The 18,713-nt window shown below is 41.4% G+C and overlaps 1 protein-coding gene across 2 annotated transcripts in view; it reads right to left on the minus strand.

Annotated features, from left to right (window-relative positions):
• The window catches only part of ADAMTS12 (ADAM metallopeptidase with thrombospondin type 1 motif 12), a 433,405-nt gene that overhangs the window by 121,601 nt on the left and 293,091 nt on the right, over window positions 1–18,713 (minus strand). For both annotated transcript variants that reach the window (XM_055086520.1, XM_055086519.1), the window contains exons 12-14: window positions 18,112–18,281; window positions 7,158–7,291; window positions 6–126 (exon numbers count right to left, since the gene is read on the minus strand). In XM_055086520.1, the coding sequence (XP_054942495.1) occupies window positions 6–126; window positions 7,158–7,291; window positions 18,112–18,281 (425 nt within the window). The remainder of the gene's footprint in view (window positions 1–5; window positions 127–7,157; window positions 7,292–18,111; window positions 18,282–18,713) is intronic.

Below are 18,713 nucleotides of genomic sequence, written 5' to 3' on the forward strand. Positions count from 1 at the left end.
ATTACCAGATCCTTCTTTCTGTTGAAACACCTTCTTCACGGTCTGACAGGCTGAGCCATCCCCAAGGCACACACCACAGCGATCCTCCGTGGCGTTGGAATCGATCTCATAGTCACAGCCGACCATCTACGGGGAAGAGAGGTTGAGGACAAGTGACACAGGCAGGAGAGGCCACACCTGCCCTGGACTTTTGACTCCTCCTTCCTCCCCTTTGTTCTGGATGAGAGTGTGTGACGGGGGGCAGATACAAGATAAATGTTTCCTCTTCCTGGTGGTGGCCAGAAGAATACCCAAAGCACCCACGGATGGTAAAGGAAATACTTGCTTTGAGGGGAAAGAGGTACACACTGAATGCATCTGCAGCTTCCCCTGAGTGAGAGGCAGAACTGAACACACTTCCAAAAATGGAACCGTGAAAATGTCTTAGAATCATTGTCGGTGGAGCAGTAAATCCCTTTCAGATGTGCAAACCTCATGCCCCCTCCTCTCCAATGAGATTCCTAGGGATGATGGAATGACTCCACCTATACTTAGTTGTTCATTCCCTTTACATTCCTCACTGGGGATATTCTCTCTGGTTCCCGTCTGAACTGGCAGCCCTGGGGGAAAACCTGGCTTCATGCTGAGACCATTCCAGTCCCGTGAGGGATGAGATCTCGGACCTGCAGACCCATCAGCAGATCCTTTGGAGCCTCCTATGACCCCAGCCCCACCACCTGTCACGTGTAGCCGTATCCCAGCCATCCTGACCTCCTTCCCTCCAGCTGCAGAGGAGGAACTGGTCATTTCTCCCCTGAGCCAGGCCTAATCTTGTTCCCGTGCTCTGGACCTGACCATTTCTCAGTGTTCTGTCCATTGGTCCTCCCAAATCACCATCCTTCCCTCTCCACTGGTTCTTTCTCCTCCACCCACCAATACGGCCAAGCCTTTCCCACCCAATTCCCATTCTGGAAAAGGAGAGTAATAAAACTTGGGGTGTTTGGTAGCATCAGATACCAGAGAATCGTTAATACTCAGATGGAAAGTCATGGAAAACACGTGAATTTCCACTGAAGTCCTTTGTTCCTTGCTCTCTTCTACGGCCTATATTCCTAAACCACATTTCAGTGGTAGAAGAAAGAGGAAAAACTACACCATATTATATATATTTTTAAAATTTTATTTATTTATTTATTTATTTATTTTTGGCTGTGTTGGGTCTTCGTTGCTGCGTGCAGGCTTTCTCTAGTTGCGGCGAGCGGGGGCTACTCTCCTTTGCAGTGTGCGGGCTTCTCACTGTGGTGGCTTCTCTTGTTGCGAAGCACGGGCTCTAGGCGCGTGGGCTTCAGCAGTTGTGGCTCGCAGGCTCAGCAGTTGTGGCTCATGGGCTCTAGAGTTCAGGCTCAGTAGTTGTGGCATACGGGTTTAGTTGCTCTGCGGCAGGTGGGATCTTTTCGGACCAGGGCTCGAACTCGTGTCCCCTCCACTGGCAGGCGGATTCTTAACCACTGCACTACCAGCGAAGTCCTTACACCATATTATATTAATTGGATTTTTCTTTTCTGTTTGGGAAGAAGAATTGTGCCCAGGTAGTTTTTTCTCTCTCTCAAAGATAATTCCCTTTCTTATTTTAAAGCCACCTCAAACCGACTGAAAGGAAGAACCATTTAGGTCTTTAAATACACCCTCCCTCCACCATCTAAACAGAGAATTAAGGCCCACAGACAAAAAATAGTGCCATTACTCAGGTTAATCATGTCTAACTTCCTTTAGATCCAAAGACGGTGCTACTTGACCCAGTTGGGAAAAATAAACTGCTAAGAGATTAAAAAAACATAACAACGCTAATCACAATGGAAAAGAAAGAAATTGTCTGGATGTGTGGCTTCACTGGTTATAAGCAAATGCCAACCCGTCACAAGTGGTATGTTTACGTCAAGCTTGAGCATCCTCTAATAAGCTGACCTTTACAAATCCTATTCTCAGTGACCGTCATTCCTTCACTGATTTGGAACCAGCCAGGGAAACATACTTTGCAACATACTGGAGTGTTTAAAAAAAATCTCTACCAAGAGGGGATGGATAAAAAATGTGAAGGAAAAAGGAAAGAAAGACAGAAAAACAAATACCTTGAGCCCATCTTTCTCCTCCAGCAATATCTGCCTGCATCCCTGGGGGGCAGGGGCGGGGAATGAAACACACACACCCCAGTAGGCTGGCCCACGGCATAGTGCATGGTTCTTGTGGAGACTTCACCCTTCTGTTCCTCCATCAGCTGTGCCCAGCACAGTCAACACCGAACTGAGTACATAACCGAAGGCCTAGGACGGCAGAAGCCCGTCCTCCTTGCTATACATAAAATGTAAGGCTCTCCGGGGAAAATGAACAGACATTCCTCTCTTCTACGTCCTGTGCTCTGGCAACAGGGCCACAGCAATACTGTCTTTCTGCCTTCAGCCGGATCAGAGGGGCTCTGATCCAGTATGGCTCTCCTCCTATGTGCCTCTAAGGAGGCCAGATAGCCTCCCAACAGGCTGTATTTCTCTTTTAAAAAAAGAAAATCCCTTTAATTTCCTATCACTATTTCTTTCTTTAAAAAACAGCTTTCTTGGGGGGTGTAGCTGATATATAAAATACTACACATATTTAATTTTATAATTTGATGGGTTTGGACTCATACAAACACCTGTGAAACCATTGCCACAATCAAGGCAATAGACATATCTCTCAGCTCCAAAAGTTTCCTTGTGTCCCTTTTGTGTAAGTGTGTGGTAAGAACACTTACCATGAGACCTATCCTCGTCACAAAATTTTAAGGGCACAATACAGTGTTGTTAAACACAGGCAATATGTTGTACGGCAGAGCTCTAGGACTTATTCATCTTGCATAAATGAAACTTTATACCCGTTGAACAGCAGCTCTCCACTGTTCCCTTGACAACTACCATCCTCTTCTCTGCCTCGATGAGTTAGACTATTTTAGTTTCTCATATAAGTGGAATCCTGTAGCATTTATCCTTCTGCGACTGACTTGTTTCACTTAACATAACGTTCTCCAGGCTCACCCATGTTGTCGAAATGTCAAGATTTCCTTCTCTTCTAAAGTTGAGTAATATTCCATGGTATGTATATACCACATTTTCTTTATCCATTTGTTGATGAACATCTGGGTTGTTTCCATCCGTATCTTGGCTAGTGAATAATGTTGTTATGAACACGGGAGTACAGATGTCACTTCAAGATCCTGATTTCATTCTCTTGGATACATACCCCAGAACTGGCATTGCTGGGTCATATGGTAAAAGTTAAATATTTTTAATTTAATTAAAATAAATATTTTAATTAAAATAAATATTTTTAATTTTTTGAGGAATCTCCATACTATTTTCCATAGTGGCTGCACCATCGTACATTCCCACCAACAGTGCACAGGTTTTCAATTTCTCCACATCCACACCAATGCTTGTTATCTTTTGTGTTTGGGTAATAGCCATCCTAACAGGTATGAGGTGATGAGTTTCACTTGTATTTCTCTATGTTTAATGATGTTGAGCACCTTTTCATATACCTGTTGGCCATCTATATATCTTTGGAGAAACGTCTATTCAAGTCCTTGGCTCATTTTTTAAATCAGGTTATTTGTATTTCTACTGTTGATCTGTAGGAGTTTCTCATAGATTTTAGATATTAACCCCTGATTGTATATATGGTTTGCAAATATTGTCCTCCCTTCTGAAGGTTGCCTCTTTATTCTGATGACTATTTCCTTTCCCGTGCAGAAGTGTATCATCAATTCTTGACCCTGTCATTTGAACTGAAGAGCATCCTATCTTGAGTATTACTTAGAGAAGTCAGGTCCCAGTCTTTCATTAGGCTTTCAGCCCTACGTGAGTGAGTAAGTAATACGTATTCTTACCAATTCCCATTTCTTCCTTATGAGTTTTACTGTTTTACTTAGTAAATTCTCAAGTAACTGAGGACTGAAATACCAACTGGCGCCTTGACCTAACCCACTTAGAATGTCATCATTTCTTTCTACAGTCCTTTGGCAAAGGTAGAGACTGGAGAAATGCCTGGTTCCAAGAGGAGATTCATTCCCAGCTAATGAAACTTCAGTGTGAAGATAATGCCAGTTATGCTTAACCGAGAAGAACAGGTAAATGATATTGTCCTTTAATAAATGGGACAGCAGCAATAATGCTTTCCTCACCATAATTTTAAGGGCCAAGAGATAGGATGTGGCCTTCTAGAAAAACATCTAGCCCAGAGAAATTGATTTTGGGGTGTTCAGTCAATCACTGAGATGGCCAAAATGGCCTTGAGAGAGAACAAAGAAGGTTCAGGAGAGATTCTGAGAGCAATGAGAAGGCGAGCTAACTTAGGGCAGGTAGGAAGATTGTCAAGTAAGGTTAAGGACCCGGCTGGGGTTGAAGACACTGACTTTGTAGCGGCACAAATTCACAAAGTTGAATTATTATTTTAAGAAGTGTACAGTAGACTGACTGTAAGAACAAAAAATCATTCTGGTTGGGTTGGTCAGAATCAGGGTCCTGGGGAAAGAGGTTGATGGAAGGCTGAGAGGAAAAATCTAGGGGATGGCTGATGTGCTAGTTCAGGGCATCCAGGCTGTCTGGGGGAAGAAATGAAGCCAAAGCTTTTCTGACTGGGAGAAAAGGGACGAGTGAAGGAACTGAAAGTCAAAGAACTGGTCACCAAGAGAAAGGGGTGAGCAAGTTGGATGGTTAGCAGCCTGTCTTAAGACAGCAGGTAAGACTGCAGAGCTGGGACAGTTGGAAGAGGGGTGGGAATATCTGCTCACATATTTAAAAGCTTACTGCATGTCGTACTTGTGATTAAAAAAGGAAAGGAGAAAATAATTTAACTGTAAATACTACTTTACTTAAAAATCTTGGCCTTGTGTAGATACAGTAGGTAAATGAAATAGTAGAAAAAAATTCAATAAATAGAAGAAAAGCAGCTTAGGAGTTCAGTACAAGTTAAAAAATTGGGGGAGGGGCACAGACAGATACTTCCTAAAACAAATTCAGTTCGATTAACGTTCGATAATTTCCTCGACAACAAAATCTGCAAATCTAAGATGCCAAAATGTTGGCAAATATCATAATTTCCAAATAGACAGCTAAGTATATGAGTATAAGCAAATACAAGTATTTATATGAATAAAGCAAATATTTTCATATCCACAAAGAAGATGAATTAGGCACATATATATATTTTTCTGATGGTGTAACTTATTTCAATACACGTTCAATTCCCGTTGAAAAAACTGTGGTAAATGAATAAGACGACTAACAAAAGCTGAAAATAGCTACAATCTGGATCTTTAAAAGATAAACTGTATTTAGGCTATTAAGGTAAACTTGATTTGACATATTTTTTTTCTGCTTAAAAACTTAACTCAGTGTGGTGTAGACAGAAAGTAATTAAAGCTTCTAAAAGGCCTTAAATGGTTTCCAGAAAGAAAAAGGAAAGCTGAGAGAATTTGACTTATTCTATTAAGCTGATTTAACTGGTTTCAAGAGAGATACCCAAGACCCCTTATGTTTTGTTCAAAATATCTGTTTTTTCCATCACAAGCTAAAGATACTGTCTCTATGCACGCAAAGGTACTTAGGTCTAAACGGTAATTTTAGCATCACATCCATTTTTTGATGACTAAAGTTCTCAGCCCTAGCAGCATATGGCAATTACCTGAGGAGTTTTAAAAATACCAATGCTCAGGACCAAATCACAGCTATTCTGAATTAATAGGGTGGCGATTAAGCCAGGCATCAGTAGGTTTTAAAAGCTCTCCAGCTGATTCTAATAGGCAGCCAGGCCTGAGAACCACTGTATTAAATGACAATGGGGCTGTTTGGGCCTAAATTAGTTAAATAAACTTTTTCCTGCGCTAGGGAACAGGTCTAACCTAAATTTTATTAATTATTTTTGGCTCTTTGTAGCTACAGTGGTAATTAGTGTGTCAGGAGAGAATTCTGCCTGAGCTCTTTCCAATGTAGAGTCTGATTATGGCTTGTTGTTAGCTCACTCAGTCCTGGGAATCATCATGTTGCCTCCTGTGCCTTGGTCGCTACTGGAATAAGTCCATCAGTAACTGCAAAGTGATAAATTCACCTTCCCAGGGTGCTAACAATTTATGGGCAGGAGCTTTTCATGGCAACAATTTGGTCCAGTGGAAAAAACTGTGATAATTATTTGCAAAAACAAAATATATTAAGAGTGTATTGTGTGCCAGGGGCTCTGTTAAGGGCTTAACCTATATGACCTTATTTAATCTAAGATATGTTAATATCCCAATTTTATGAAAGATAACTGAGTCTTAGAAAGATGTATAGAGTTATACAGCTAGGAAATAGTGGTACTGGGTTCATATTCTAGAGCCTGAGCACTAAGCCATTAGGCTTTATTAATAGTTACTTGAGTATTTTTATACAGTTTCTTTTTTCACTGATTAAAAACACCTTCTCTTTAAACTGAGATTTATGCCTGAGTGTTGGATCGCAAAACTTGTTCATCAGTTCCTTGCAAAACAGACTGCGAGCAATGGGGATAAATTCTTCAATGTTTGTACACATAAAAGCATTAAAAAAATCGGACCTAAGTACTTTATATAAAGGCAGAATTTTTAATGGAGTCAACGTGAAAAAGTTCAATCGAAATCAGAAGACCTGCTTTATAACTACCTGTCACGCCATCTCTCTTCCTAAGGAGCTCATGCTGGTGATCAATGGAGAATGAAATGTCAAAATGCTCTGTGAAAAACACTATACGATCATTAATTTCAGTGTTTCCTCAAATTTAACTAACTCTGTTGGCAAGTAACCAACAAACAATTCAATACCACTGAAATAATCCGAGTTGCCTTTTCCTAGTAATTCCTCCCTTAATTTGGTTCTTCTTCAACTTGACCCAGCTTCATGCCTCAAATAATATCACAGAGCACATCAACAGATCAAGAAATGAAGGCGACAGCAGGAGGACATTCAGTTCCTAACTGTGATTTTGATGAACACTGAAAAGTCTTGTCTCACAGACCATATAAAAATGCCAGACCACGTGCACATACCGCGAAAGCAAAAGATTAGAACATCTGACTTCACGAATTAATAAAAATCATGGTTTTATAAAGTTGTAGATTAAGGAAACATACCCAATACCTTACATATGCCATTAATACAGACATTTCTGCTGTTGCCGCCTTCAAAGCAAGGGGTACCATCAGTGACAGCATCCAGCATTTTCTCGGAAAACTGGCCATCTATGGGTCGGCAGTAGAGCTCACAAGGACGTGCTGAAGTGAAAGAGAGACAAATCCTTGTAAGTTAGCTTTCTTGCTCAGCATCCTTCCCCCAGGGTTTTGTATGTATGAATCCCCAAGTGTCATTCATCTGGAGAGTCCCATCTTTTACCTTTCTGTGACACAGGCTGTAATGCAGGCTTTTTCTTTTAAAGCGTTTTACAACAAATTAAACTGGGAAGATGGCTTTAAAATGCTACGCCTTTTGTTACAAGTGATGAGACCTTTCAATCCCATGTTGAACTGTGCTTATAAAGATAAGGCAGTGAGCAGCTGGGGTTAACCTAGAAAATAAGTCATAGCAACCAGTGATGCAGGACTCCAGACAAGCATGTTTGCCTGTTATTTTGCAGCAAAGTAAGCAGACCACCAGGGGAGAGGCTCCCGTGGGGCCAGCTCATTACTAACACCACTGCCACTATCATAAACCACCCCCAACAAATATTCTCCCTTGTTCTCCTCAAGTCCAAGAAGTCCTTGGACATAGGTTTACAACCACATAGAAACAAAAGATCTGCTGTTTTGCTAAAGCAGAAGCCACCTTGCTTATCGTAGTGGTCCATCCCATCATGCTGGGTCCTGCACTGAATCCATTCTAAGGTTCAATTTTCTGTTCCCTTGTGAGTGATCTCCTGCACAGAATCGTTCTAAAGATTTACTTAATAAAATGTGTATCCTTACGTAGGTACTTCGAATAACCAGAAAAAGAGGTAACTTTTAAAACATAAATTGTCCTAAAAATTTTAATAGGTAATATCTGTATATGATAAGAATTCAAATAGTTAATTTTCTTTGAATGTTACGTCTTCTTCTCTTTAAGTGAAAAATTTGAGAATATCCTCTTCAGAAAGATCCTTTTGGGATCTCTTCTGGGTCTGTTTACTGGGGGAAGGGCTGTTAGTTTCTTGGTGGTGTGACCAGCTGAGGGCTCAATGAGATCACCCGTAAGGCCGTTTGCCTTGGACCCACCTCAGTGTGGATGGGCCCCAAATGCAAGGCCAGCATGCACAGCTCTAGGTGGGGCCGCTCAAGGATGCAATGATCCATGTGGTAAAGAAATAAAAGTGTACAACTTACACAAATATAACTTAGAGTAAAATTCAAACACTGAAACTCTGGAGGAACTTGAGACAATTTCTAAAGCATCTGTTTAAAACTTAAAGGAGAAAGGTAAAAGCAAATAAAGAATACCAACTGATTTTATATAAACTGCAGTGGATAAGTTGTCTGAGAAAATGAATAAAGTTAAAATGAGTTGGAGAGATCACAAAGTGCCACTGGAAAAGGGCCAGCAGACTCCGGAGACAAGGCATAATTCAGTATTACTGTAAATCTTCATTCCTGGCAGCATGATTAGCTCTGTGACTGCCTGAACTGGAACAGAAAAGCTTAGAGGGAGCCGCCTGGGAGCAACTCTGCTCTCTGAGCGATGAGAACATCCATCCAGGTGTGCTGGGTCCAGGGAATCATTTCAGGAAACATCAAGTAGAAGGATGGAGGCAGGGGAAACACTTTTTCAAAAGCTTGGATTTGAGCTTTAGAATTTAGATTTGAAATTTTCTATTTGGACACATGAAGCACAAAGACGAAGCAGCCCTGAATTATTCTGGAGCTTTTCTTGTTTTTGTTTTTTTTTTGTTTTTTTTTGTGGTATGCGGGCCTCCCTCTACTGCGGCCTCTCCCGTTGCGGAGCACAGGCTCCGGACGCGCAGGCTCAGCGGCCACGGCTCACGGGCCCAGCCGCTCCGCGGCACGTGGGATCTTCCCGGACCGGGGCACGAACCCGTGTCCCCTGCATCGGCAGGCGGACTCTCAACCACTGCGCCACCAGGGAAGCCCCTCTGGAGCTTTTCTAAAGGAATTACCTGTTCCAGCCTGCTGGGGAGGGCTGGGACTAGAGGTGCCTGAGGGTGCGAATTCTAAGAAGGCATTCACTCTCAGGGTTGTAAAAACGGGTCCTCACAGCAAGTAAACCCCCATCCAAAGGCAAGCACTGCACTGAATTCCAGAAAGGTGAAGTTCCAATGTCTGCCTTAGTTTTACTCCCTCTGGGCTTGTGCTGTTTGACTCCCTCCCTGAAGGATGAAACTACCCAGAGGCTTTTGCTAGTCTTGTTTATTTAGTGAGCTAAGGGAATGTTGCTTTGTTAAAATAACAGCCAATGTATTACTTGAACGTTATTTCCCAGATCTTCTTGTGCTTTGCAGTGGTTATCTGATTTCATTTTAACCATCACAACTACCCTATGATGTTAGATCTTTTATTACCCCCATTTAGAAGAGAAAATTTAGGTGCAGAGAGATTACGTTTTCCAAGATCTCACAGTATGAGTGGTACAGTAGAAGCTGATGGTTTAGCTTAGAGCTCACACTATTAACCCCTAACCTACAGGCACAGAATTATTTTTAACAAAAAACAAATGCTTTGATGAGATATTTAAGGTAACCATTCTTCGTGTTACTAGGCAATGCATTTATTCATGGATCATATCTGAGAAGCAAACTTGGTAGAATACCCACTGGACTCCATTTTAATAATCTTCCATGGGTCTTAAATATGGTGAGAATCACTAGCCTCTGGAGCCATTACTTCTACAGAGAGCAGATGTAGCAGATTCTAGCTCATGAAAGTCTAATATTACCTTGAGAAAGTTACTTAACCTTTCGGTGACTCAGTTTCCTCATCTGAAAAATGGGGATAATAATACCTACCTTGCAGGGTAATTAATAGTGAGGATTAAGACAGAGGCTGTATGTCATGCACTCAGCATGGTACCTGGTATACAGTAAGTGCTTGACAAATGACAGTTGTTATGGTTGCTGATTTCACCTCCTTATCATGACCTGGTGAATTCTAAAGGCCCTTGCAGTTACCCCATAAGCTGTGCTTCTATCATTGCAATCTTCTTTCAGAGCAGTCAAAAGCTGGCTCAGTTCTCTTTCCCAGACATACACCAATCTTTCCTGAAATATCCTCTTCTCCTTCAGGTTATTCCATTGTGCCATTTCTAATCAATTCTGCACTGATTTCATGCTTTGTTTTACACCATTTTCTAAATTATCGCTGTCTTGTCAGTTTAGCATAAAGAATTCTATATCCTGCTAGGTCAGTAGGTGGTTCCATGACTTTCCTTTTCTGTGACTAGGAACCTGGTTCAAAGCTGGTACAATGCCTACTGAGGTCCTCCCGGCTCTATGCTTCCAAGACTATGGATTTTACAAGCTCCTCAACCAAACTGCAATGTCCTCAAGGGCACCCCAGTCATCTGCGCATTGATCAGCTGCTACTGGCGCCCACAGTGTGAGGAGGAGGAACCAGACACACACTGGTGAGGACTGAAAAGCACAGGAGGAGGCTCTCCTTCACATGAGCGTTGGAGTTAGATGCATAGGGGTTCAGATCCCAGCCCTGACTCTCACATCTTGCCCAAGGCCTTCTTTGTCTCTGCACAGAGGGGACTGTCAGAGGATAGCACACTGAAACCTCTAATAAGGTATCTGGTTGTTTTAACGTGGTAGTTATTACCATTAACCTTTCCTAATGAATACCAGCAGATCGTTACACTCAGCAAAGGCTCTTAACCCATGTTTACTAATTAACTGACATGGCAGTGATCCATACTGTTAGGGAGAAACCTTTGGACCAAGTGGCAAAGAGATCAACTCGATCCTAGGAGATTATCAACTCATTCATAAAAATGAACCTTGACCTTAGTGACAGAGGTCAAGGATGTTCATTGCAGCAATTAACTTTTTATCCCGGAAGAAACGGACAAATGAATTAAGTTGCATTTACGTAATGGAAGCCTATGCCATCACTAAGAGGAATGAGGTGAGCCGTAATGCCATGGTGTTCTGCTCCATGAGTCAAAAAGTTGCAGAACTGGCAAAGCATGAGTCCATTTGTGCCCAAATGGAAACCTGCTGTTAACAAAGCTCGCCTCTGAGGAATAAGTGTGGTGGGCTAAGAAGAATTTATTTTTATTTCATTCTATTGTATACACTTGCATTTTTATAAGAAGCATATATTCATTTTATAAATAATGTCTTGGCCCTCAAACAAGACAACTGGAAAGGTCTCCTTTCCCCTGTGATAATCATGACACATCTCTATGAGGAGAGGCCCTCATTTTGAGACTTCCCTTTATCTTGCTTCTGTGATACTGGATTTGTACATCCTTCAAGATTAGACAGGCTGACTGAAGTAAGGAAGAAACAGATTTCTAGGGAATGTAAGTACAGTGGTCTATGGAGTCTTAGGAATACCTAGTAAATAATCTGTGCTAAAAACAACAGCAGCACACAGACCTGCTGCTGTGACCCCCAGCGCCTGCACACCTATGACCCACAGGCGTGCCCAAGGCCAGAAAGAACCCTGTGCTCGAAAGCGGCCATTGTGAATTGAAGGTTCAGGGCTATTGAAGCAGTTTACAAGGCGGACTCTGAAGTCCTGCTTCCCTGCCCTTTCCTCTGGCCTCTCTGTCTTTCCTGGTGCTCTGGGTATGTCATTAGGTGGGCCTGTGACACAGGGCCCTGCCCCAGAGGCAGGAGGAGCAACGAATGGTCTTAGTTCTCAAAGGTCAACCCGACTATCAGAGAGTCTCTCTCCCAGGTACCAACCTCATCGGTTCCATAATATCCGCAGAGTTGAGTGTTTCACCGTCTCAGGTACACTCACCTGCCTAGACACATCCTTTCGTCAGGCTCGTGTGATTTTTTTTCTTCTAGCTTTTCAATCCATTTTTTTCAGCGGAGTGAAAACTCTAAAACTAATGGACTGGTGAACTCTCCCCTCACACTGTCTGATTAATCCTCTCAAGGGAAGCTTAGGGAACTGAATGAACTCACTGAATCGAAGGCTGAATTTTCAATTCTGCTAAAATAGGGCGGCCCAACATTTTTGGATAATGATCTTACGAAGTGATCGTTAGAAGCGAAAGCTAAAACTTGCTAAGAAGGATAAAAATTATCTCTTAGGTCAAGGAAAAATGTGGGCGCATTTCATGTTCTGTGAGTAGATTGCAATTTGAGTTTCACCATTAAAAAAAATCCAGTTTCTAAAATCCATTTACATGCAGGGCTCCTTGGGTGTGAGTCCCGTGCGGTCACCCTGGGCCTCACACTTGGTTGAATGCTCTGTTGTCACTGTCTTAAAACTCTTAATGATTTTACGTCTGAACCTGTGCCTTGTAAGTGAAGTCTGATTGGACAATGGAACACGTGCATGAGCACGAGATTTGTGATGTGCGTGTGTGTGGCTCCTTGCCAGATTTTAAGAAATACTAAACCTTACGCAAAAGGCATAACTTAAAAATGTTTTATTGCTTTAATAAGTAACATTTAACTTAAAAACGAAGCCCAGTTTAATGACCAGGCTCAGATCAGCTTGAGGGAAAACAAACAAACCAAAACAAAACCAAACAAGAAGTCCTGACCAAAAACCCAACCAAAACTCAGTCAAATAATTACCAAAACTCTGTAACTTTGGCTGGTCTAAAATAGTATTTTTTTAACTTTCTGATAAGGTAATATTGCAATCTCCAAATATATCAAAGTACACATCAAATATAAGAAGGCATTAAAATTAATATATTCTACCATAACTATAGAAAGGTATGAAAACAGGAATAGAATTAATTGTTAAAAATGAATTAAACCCACTTCACTGATGTTTTAGACTACGCTAAATGTAGCAATGTTTGCTATTTACTGTACGTTTATGTTCTGTCTTTTAGTTAAAATGGTTAGGAACTGTGACACTAAAGTTGGAACTGCAGCTTATTATAAATTGTTTACGAAACGTAATAATTTTGTCAGAATGCTTAAATGTTTAAAAAATTGATTTCCAAAGGCAAGATACATAAGTTTAATAAACCTAGCATTTGTCATAATACAAACAGTTTTGGGAGCTCTTCTCCTCCCACCAGAGCTCCTTGGCCATAAAATCATCTATTTTTAAAAAAAACATGAACATCATCTTAGGTAAAATTCAAAATTCAATGCATTGTTTTTAAGGTAATGGGCCTATCCCAGTCTCTGTTTCTATGGTTAATATTCAGTCTGCAGAGTCAGGCCAGGGCTAACTCCTGGCTTTATTGTACAGTCTGAGTTTAAGAAGTTACTTATTCTCTAAATCTATTAGCATATCCATAAGAATTAGATCAAAACCTTAAATTTCCATGTAGGATTTTCTTGTGGAGATAAAATTAGGGAAATGCATACAAAGTGTTGAGTATAAGTACCTACACAGAACAAATACTGATATAAGTTTAATATAACCTGTTCTCGTTATCAGTTAGAAATGAGTTTCGCTGCAAGTAGCAAAAAAAAAAAAAAAAGAAAAAGAAAAAAAAAATGTCGCTTCCTTGTTTTAAACGGACAGGAATTTATTTTTCCCACATAACAAGAAATCCAGGGACTATACTCCTTCTGTCTTCCTCTCAGCCGTCTCAGCATGGGTGCGATAGGACTGCTGTACCGCAGGCAGCACGAGGGCAGAGTGAAAGGTGGAAAGGCAGGGGGCCGAGGGCAGCTTGGTCAGCACCAATTAAAATCCTTCCCAGGGGGCTTCCCGGGGGCTCCCCTGGTGGCGCAGTGGTTGAGAGTCCGCCTGTCGATGCAGGGGACACGGGTTCATGCCCCGGTCCGGGAGGATCCCACATGCCGCGGAGCGGCTGGGCCCGTGAGCCACGGCCGCTGAGCCTGCGCGTCCGGAGCCTGTGCTCCGCGGCGGGAGGGGCCATAGCAGTGAGAGGCCCGCGTACCGCAAAAAAATAAAAAAAATAAAATCCTTCCCAGAAGACTGACCCAGTGAAGCTGCCATCTTTATCTCTTTGGTTGGAACTGGGGCTCCCAGGAATACAGTTTAGCAAGTCTTCTAGCTTTCCCTCTTCTCTTGTAGAGGATAGTGAAGGGGCTGTGAATGGCTTTGGGGTGTCTGCAAACATCATCCTTATTATTCCATCATTTTCCCTCCTGAAGCCACAGATTCCTAGTCTGTGAAATGAGAGGCTTCTGGCTAGAAGATCTCCCAGGTTGCTCCCCGCAATGACACTCTCTTTCTAAACACCAAGTACTCTTGTAATAAACTCTATGCACGGCACCCAGGTCCTCCCCGGTGTCCAGCTCCTGGGAGTGCTTCCAGCACTGGCCCTCAGTTGTCACCTCGGCCTAGGAGAGCTTCCTTGCCCAAGGACACTCACTCCTTCCTGGGGCAGACCACACCCAATGTCTGGGCCACGTGGGGCTTCAAGGACTGGCTGCCCCACCTCAACTGCAGCATCTCTGAAGGTCCTTTGAGCTGTAGAGCTTCCCGAGGGGTGGAGAAGCCCTCTGCTGAGACTGTGCTCTGCACCCCAGCTTCTCCCCCCTGCCCAACCCCTCTTCCTTCCCTCTCCTTCCGCACCTGTTGAACTTCCCGCATGCTAGTATCTGTCATAAGAGTCTGTTTCCTAAGGAATGCAATTGCAACAATTCCTTACAGATGTCCCTGAAGGATCCTATCCCAGGAGGAGCAGACTGTTGTCTGACCTCATGTCAGACCTTCCACATATGCTGGAAACCTCACTGGCAGCAAGCACTGATAGGGCTGAAATATTCAGAAGCAACAACTAAAAAATTAGCCTTAATGAGGAGTTATTTGGGGGTTCTGAGAAAAACAGCCAAAAAGGAAGAGAGATTCCAAGAAAGTGATGGCACCAAGATCAGGTTCTGGCCATTTCCTAATGGATGATGCAGGGTGTAAACATATTTCTATTCACATAGGCTAATCAAGTCCCTAGGAATATAAGTTAGTATAAGTATCTCAGCTTCTTAATCAAACAGACTGTATTCTTCCATTCCAGCTCCATTATATAAGACACTATAACCCTGAACAAGTTACTGTCCTCTCTGAGACTATGTTTCTTCATCTCTGAAGGATGAGGATGGGGGTAAGTGAGAAAATGTATAGACTCAGCTCTTCACACTGGTGCTTCCATGAATATCATCAAGTGGAGTCTGGATGCCTTTTTTCTTTTTTTTTTTTTTGCCAGGAGTGGTAAAATATATATATATTGGAAAGTAAGTTGATTTAAATTAGTAGTTTTCAAACCTTTTAGGCAGAAGAATTATTTTTCTTTTATCAAGATCTTGTAAATAAAGCAGATAAAAATCAGGATTTTATTAAGCAGAAATTTTATAAGTTCAAATATATAATGCTTAAAAATAGTTCAGTGGGATCCAAAGAGACTATTAAGATGAACAGAAAATTTTGAAATCAAGTTTACAGATGGCAGTTACAGACATATGGCTGCAGCACCTAATTTTTTTGTGTGGGTTTTTTTGTTTGTACAGCATTGAAAAATCTTGACTCACACAAACAGCTGTAAATGATAACTGTTTAGAACAACTTGACCTGTAATCTCAGGATATTTCTCAGTTAAATTGTGTTGATGGGAGACTTTTATTCTAAGGTCTGTAGAAAACCAAATTAATTTGTGTAAGTTAATGTATTGCTGTTTTTTGATATGTTAAAACTCAATATATACTGTTTTTGAGTGTAAGCATTGTTCTTTATTGCACTTTTAAAAATAGTTTAAATTACTTCTTTTGGAAAATGAAATTATAATAGAATCAAACATTTTTGGAAGCCCTGGGACAGAGTTTGAAAACTACAAGGTTTGATGGAGATTCTACGTTTATTCCAAATGTTTGAATCTATGATTCTTCTTCTGTCATTGGCTACTTAGCAAATCTGCCAAAGGTCACTTACTAAGACACTTAACACTGTCTGCTGAGTGGGTAGAAAACTCTGCTGTAAGTTAGTTTATCCTCTGGTGGCTTCTCAGGAAAGGCTGGGAGGGTGTAAAGTGCTCAATGCCTGGCACAGATTAAGTGCTCTGCACAGGGTTGTTGTCATGAATGCCACATTGCTGTCACCCGGAATGCCCAGAACTAAGAAAATAGCAGCTCTGTAGGATAGAGTTTGATGGGGGAAAGAAATCAGTGTGTTGGTCAAGGTGGTAGTTACTTGGGTTAGCAGGTAAGTCATTACGCTCAAATAATAGCACAGGAGCCTGTAAGAAAACCACTGGGATGGAGAATGGAGGCTTACAGCCCAGGTAGATGGTGAGTTAAGCAGATGGCACTCAGCTAAATTCCCTCACATGGTTTACACAGCATCAATACAGATGCAAACCGATCACTCCAAAGTGAGTGAAATCTGTGTCTACTTTTATAGCTCTCATTTCTTTAATACCTATTGCTAAGCTATGCAAAAAGAGGGCACACGATAAATGCTTGTAAATCAATGGAAAGTCAAGCTGAACCAAATATTTTAATTCTAAATCTAGCTACTTGAGCCATCAGAGTCCAGCAGACACAAATTCAATCCTGAATCTGGCAGGTGTGGAGATCCCAAACTAAGCACCTGTCACAACACTGAGGCAGCTATGCCATTTTAGTCCTGGAAGAGTGTTCATTCAGGGTCTATAGTACTACTGACTCAACTAGTTCCAACAAAACAGAATGTCCAAAATACAGGTATAGGTAGTACCAACTGGCTATACCTTTCATAACTATCTTTTTTTTTTGCACCCATATGAGTATATACACGAACTTTCCTGTATTTGAGTGCTTGGATCATAAAGTAAAATTGCACCAAAAACCAGATGACTCACTCCCCTAGAGCATGAATGATGCTAAACAATGGGAGACAAGGAGCAGACGTTGCCCATGACAACCAACAGCCATCAGGGTATTTTGGAGACTCAAAGAAGGAAAAGCACTATTTTTTCCAAAAGCAATTGACTATATATCATTTTTCTAACAGTCCAAGTATGTAATTTTCATTCATTGGCTGACATCTACAAGTCCTCTTCTGTTCTATCATGTTGCATTTCAGAAACTGAATAATCACAAAAAACGTGGTTACTTTTCACTACCCTGTCTCAAATCTCCTTAACTCAGGAAAATCTTTCTTTCATTCTCTATTTGAATAACAACAAATAGCACAGATACTCTTTGAGGCTAATCTATAGCTAACAGTCAATGATTCTTCTTCATTTTCAGGAGAGAATGAATCACTGGTGCTGATTCAAGGGAAGCGCTGCCAAAGCTGCTGCTCCATTCTCCAACTCTGTTATGCCCATATGCTCTGATATGCATCCTTTAGATGCTTGATTTTACTTTTTACCCTTCTTATACTGTCCTATACATTAAAAAATGTTGATTTCTGGCCCAGAGCTGGCTTTTACTCATTTCTGATCAAGTTTCTCATTCATTTTCTACCATCTTGTCTTTCCTTGTGCTTTTCTCCTCTCACTTGGAATTGATGACTCTATTTTGAATGCCTTCCCCTTTCCTTATGCCAAGAGAAAGACTACTCATGCTTAAGAATCATCGACTACTTCCTTGGAAGACTTCTTTGAAATTACTCCAAAACCATAATGATCTTCTTTTCTGAATTTCTTCCAAAATTACATTCAGTTTCACATGCTCATCAACAAGCACTTTCATCAGTGATTAGTTTCTGAATCCCTACAAGCCCCACTTATTGCTTAGTTGCACCTCAGCTGTTTTGAAGTGAGCCATCATGTTTGATAAACTTCTCTTTTATCTCCAATAGAGCTCAGCATGGAGTTGGAATATTCACCTTCAACATTTACTGATCCATTTAACCAGGTCAGTGTCTCCACCTCCTAAAATATAAAACTCTTGATGGCACAATTCTCTTTTTGTTGAACTTTGCAAGGCATCACAGGTACCCTGACAGATAAACGCTTTCTGATAATGGCTGCAGTCTTAGATCTGGAATATACTGTTATAGCTCCTTACCTGGATTAAAAACTGGAAACCAGTGGTAGAATTCATTCTTGTAGGGAACAGTGTCAAACTCACTGCACTGCATCTGCCGAAATGTTGGTGTATCTGGTCGACAGGGGTGAACGTTGCACAAGCGATAGCGTTTTCTTTCTCCGGTGCAGTACTTCCCTCCAAACTTTGGTCTACACATGAAACACACAAACTCTTCTTTAATTTCCTTAAAGGTCAGCATTTTCTGTTAAAAATCCTCTGGCATCCGGCCATGCCCCTTCCTTGCCAAACCATGTCCCTCTCTAGCCTCAAAACTCACCGTTTGAATAAATTCTTCAAATTTCCCATATTTTTTGCTGTTGCCCATGAACATTCAGTCCCAAATATATAGTTGTCTGTTTTGAAATAGTTTGACCCCATGATCAATTAGTTGCCTGGTCATCAGTTGTGACTTTAGGTTTGTTTCCTCCTTTTCATTCCCACAATCACCAAGCTAGTTCACCCCTTATCTCCATTCCTGTCTGCTCTCTTTTTCCTCATTTAACCTACTGTACACACTCTTCTCTGGCTATTTTTTTTTTTTTTTTTTTTGTGGTACATGGGCCTCTCACCGTTGTGGCCTC

Source organism: Physeter macrocephalus, chromosome 8 (assembly GCF_002837175.3).
Source record: "Physeter macrocephalus isolate SW-GA chromosome 8, ASM283717v5, whole genome shotgun sequence".
Taxonomy (NCBI): domain Eukaryota; kingdom Metazoa; phylum Chordata; class Mammalia; order Artiodactyla; family Physeteridae; genus Physeter; species Physeter macrocephalus.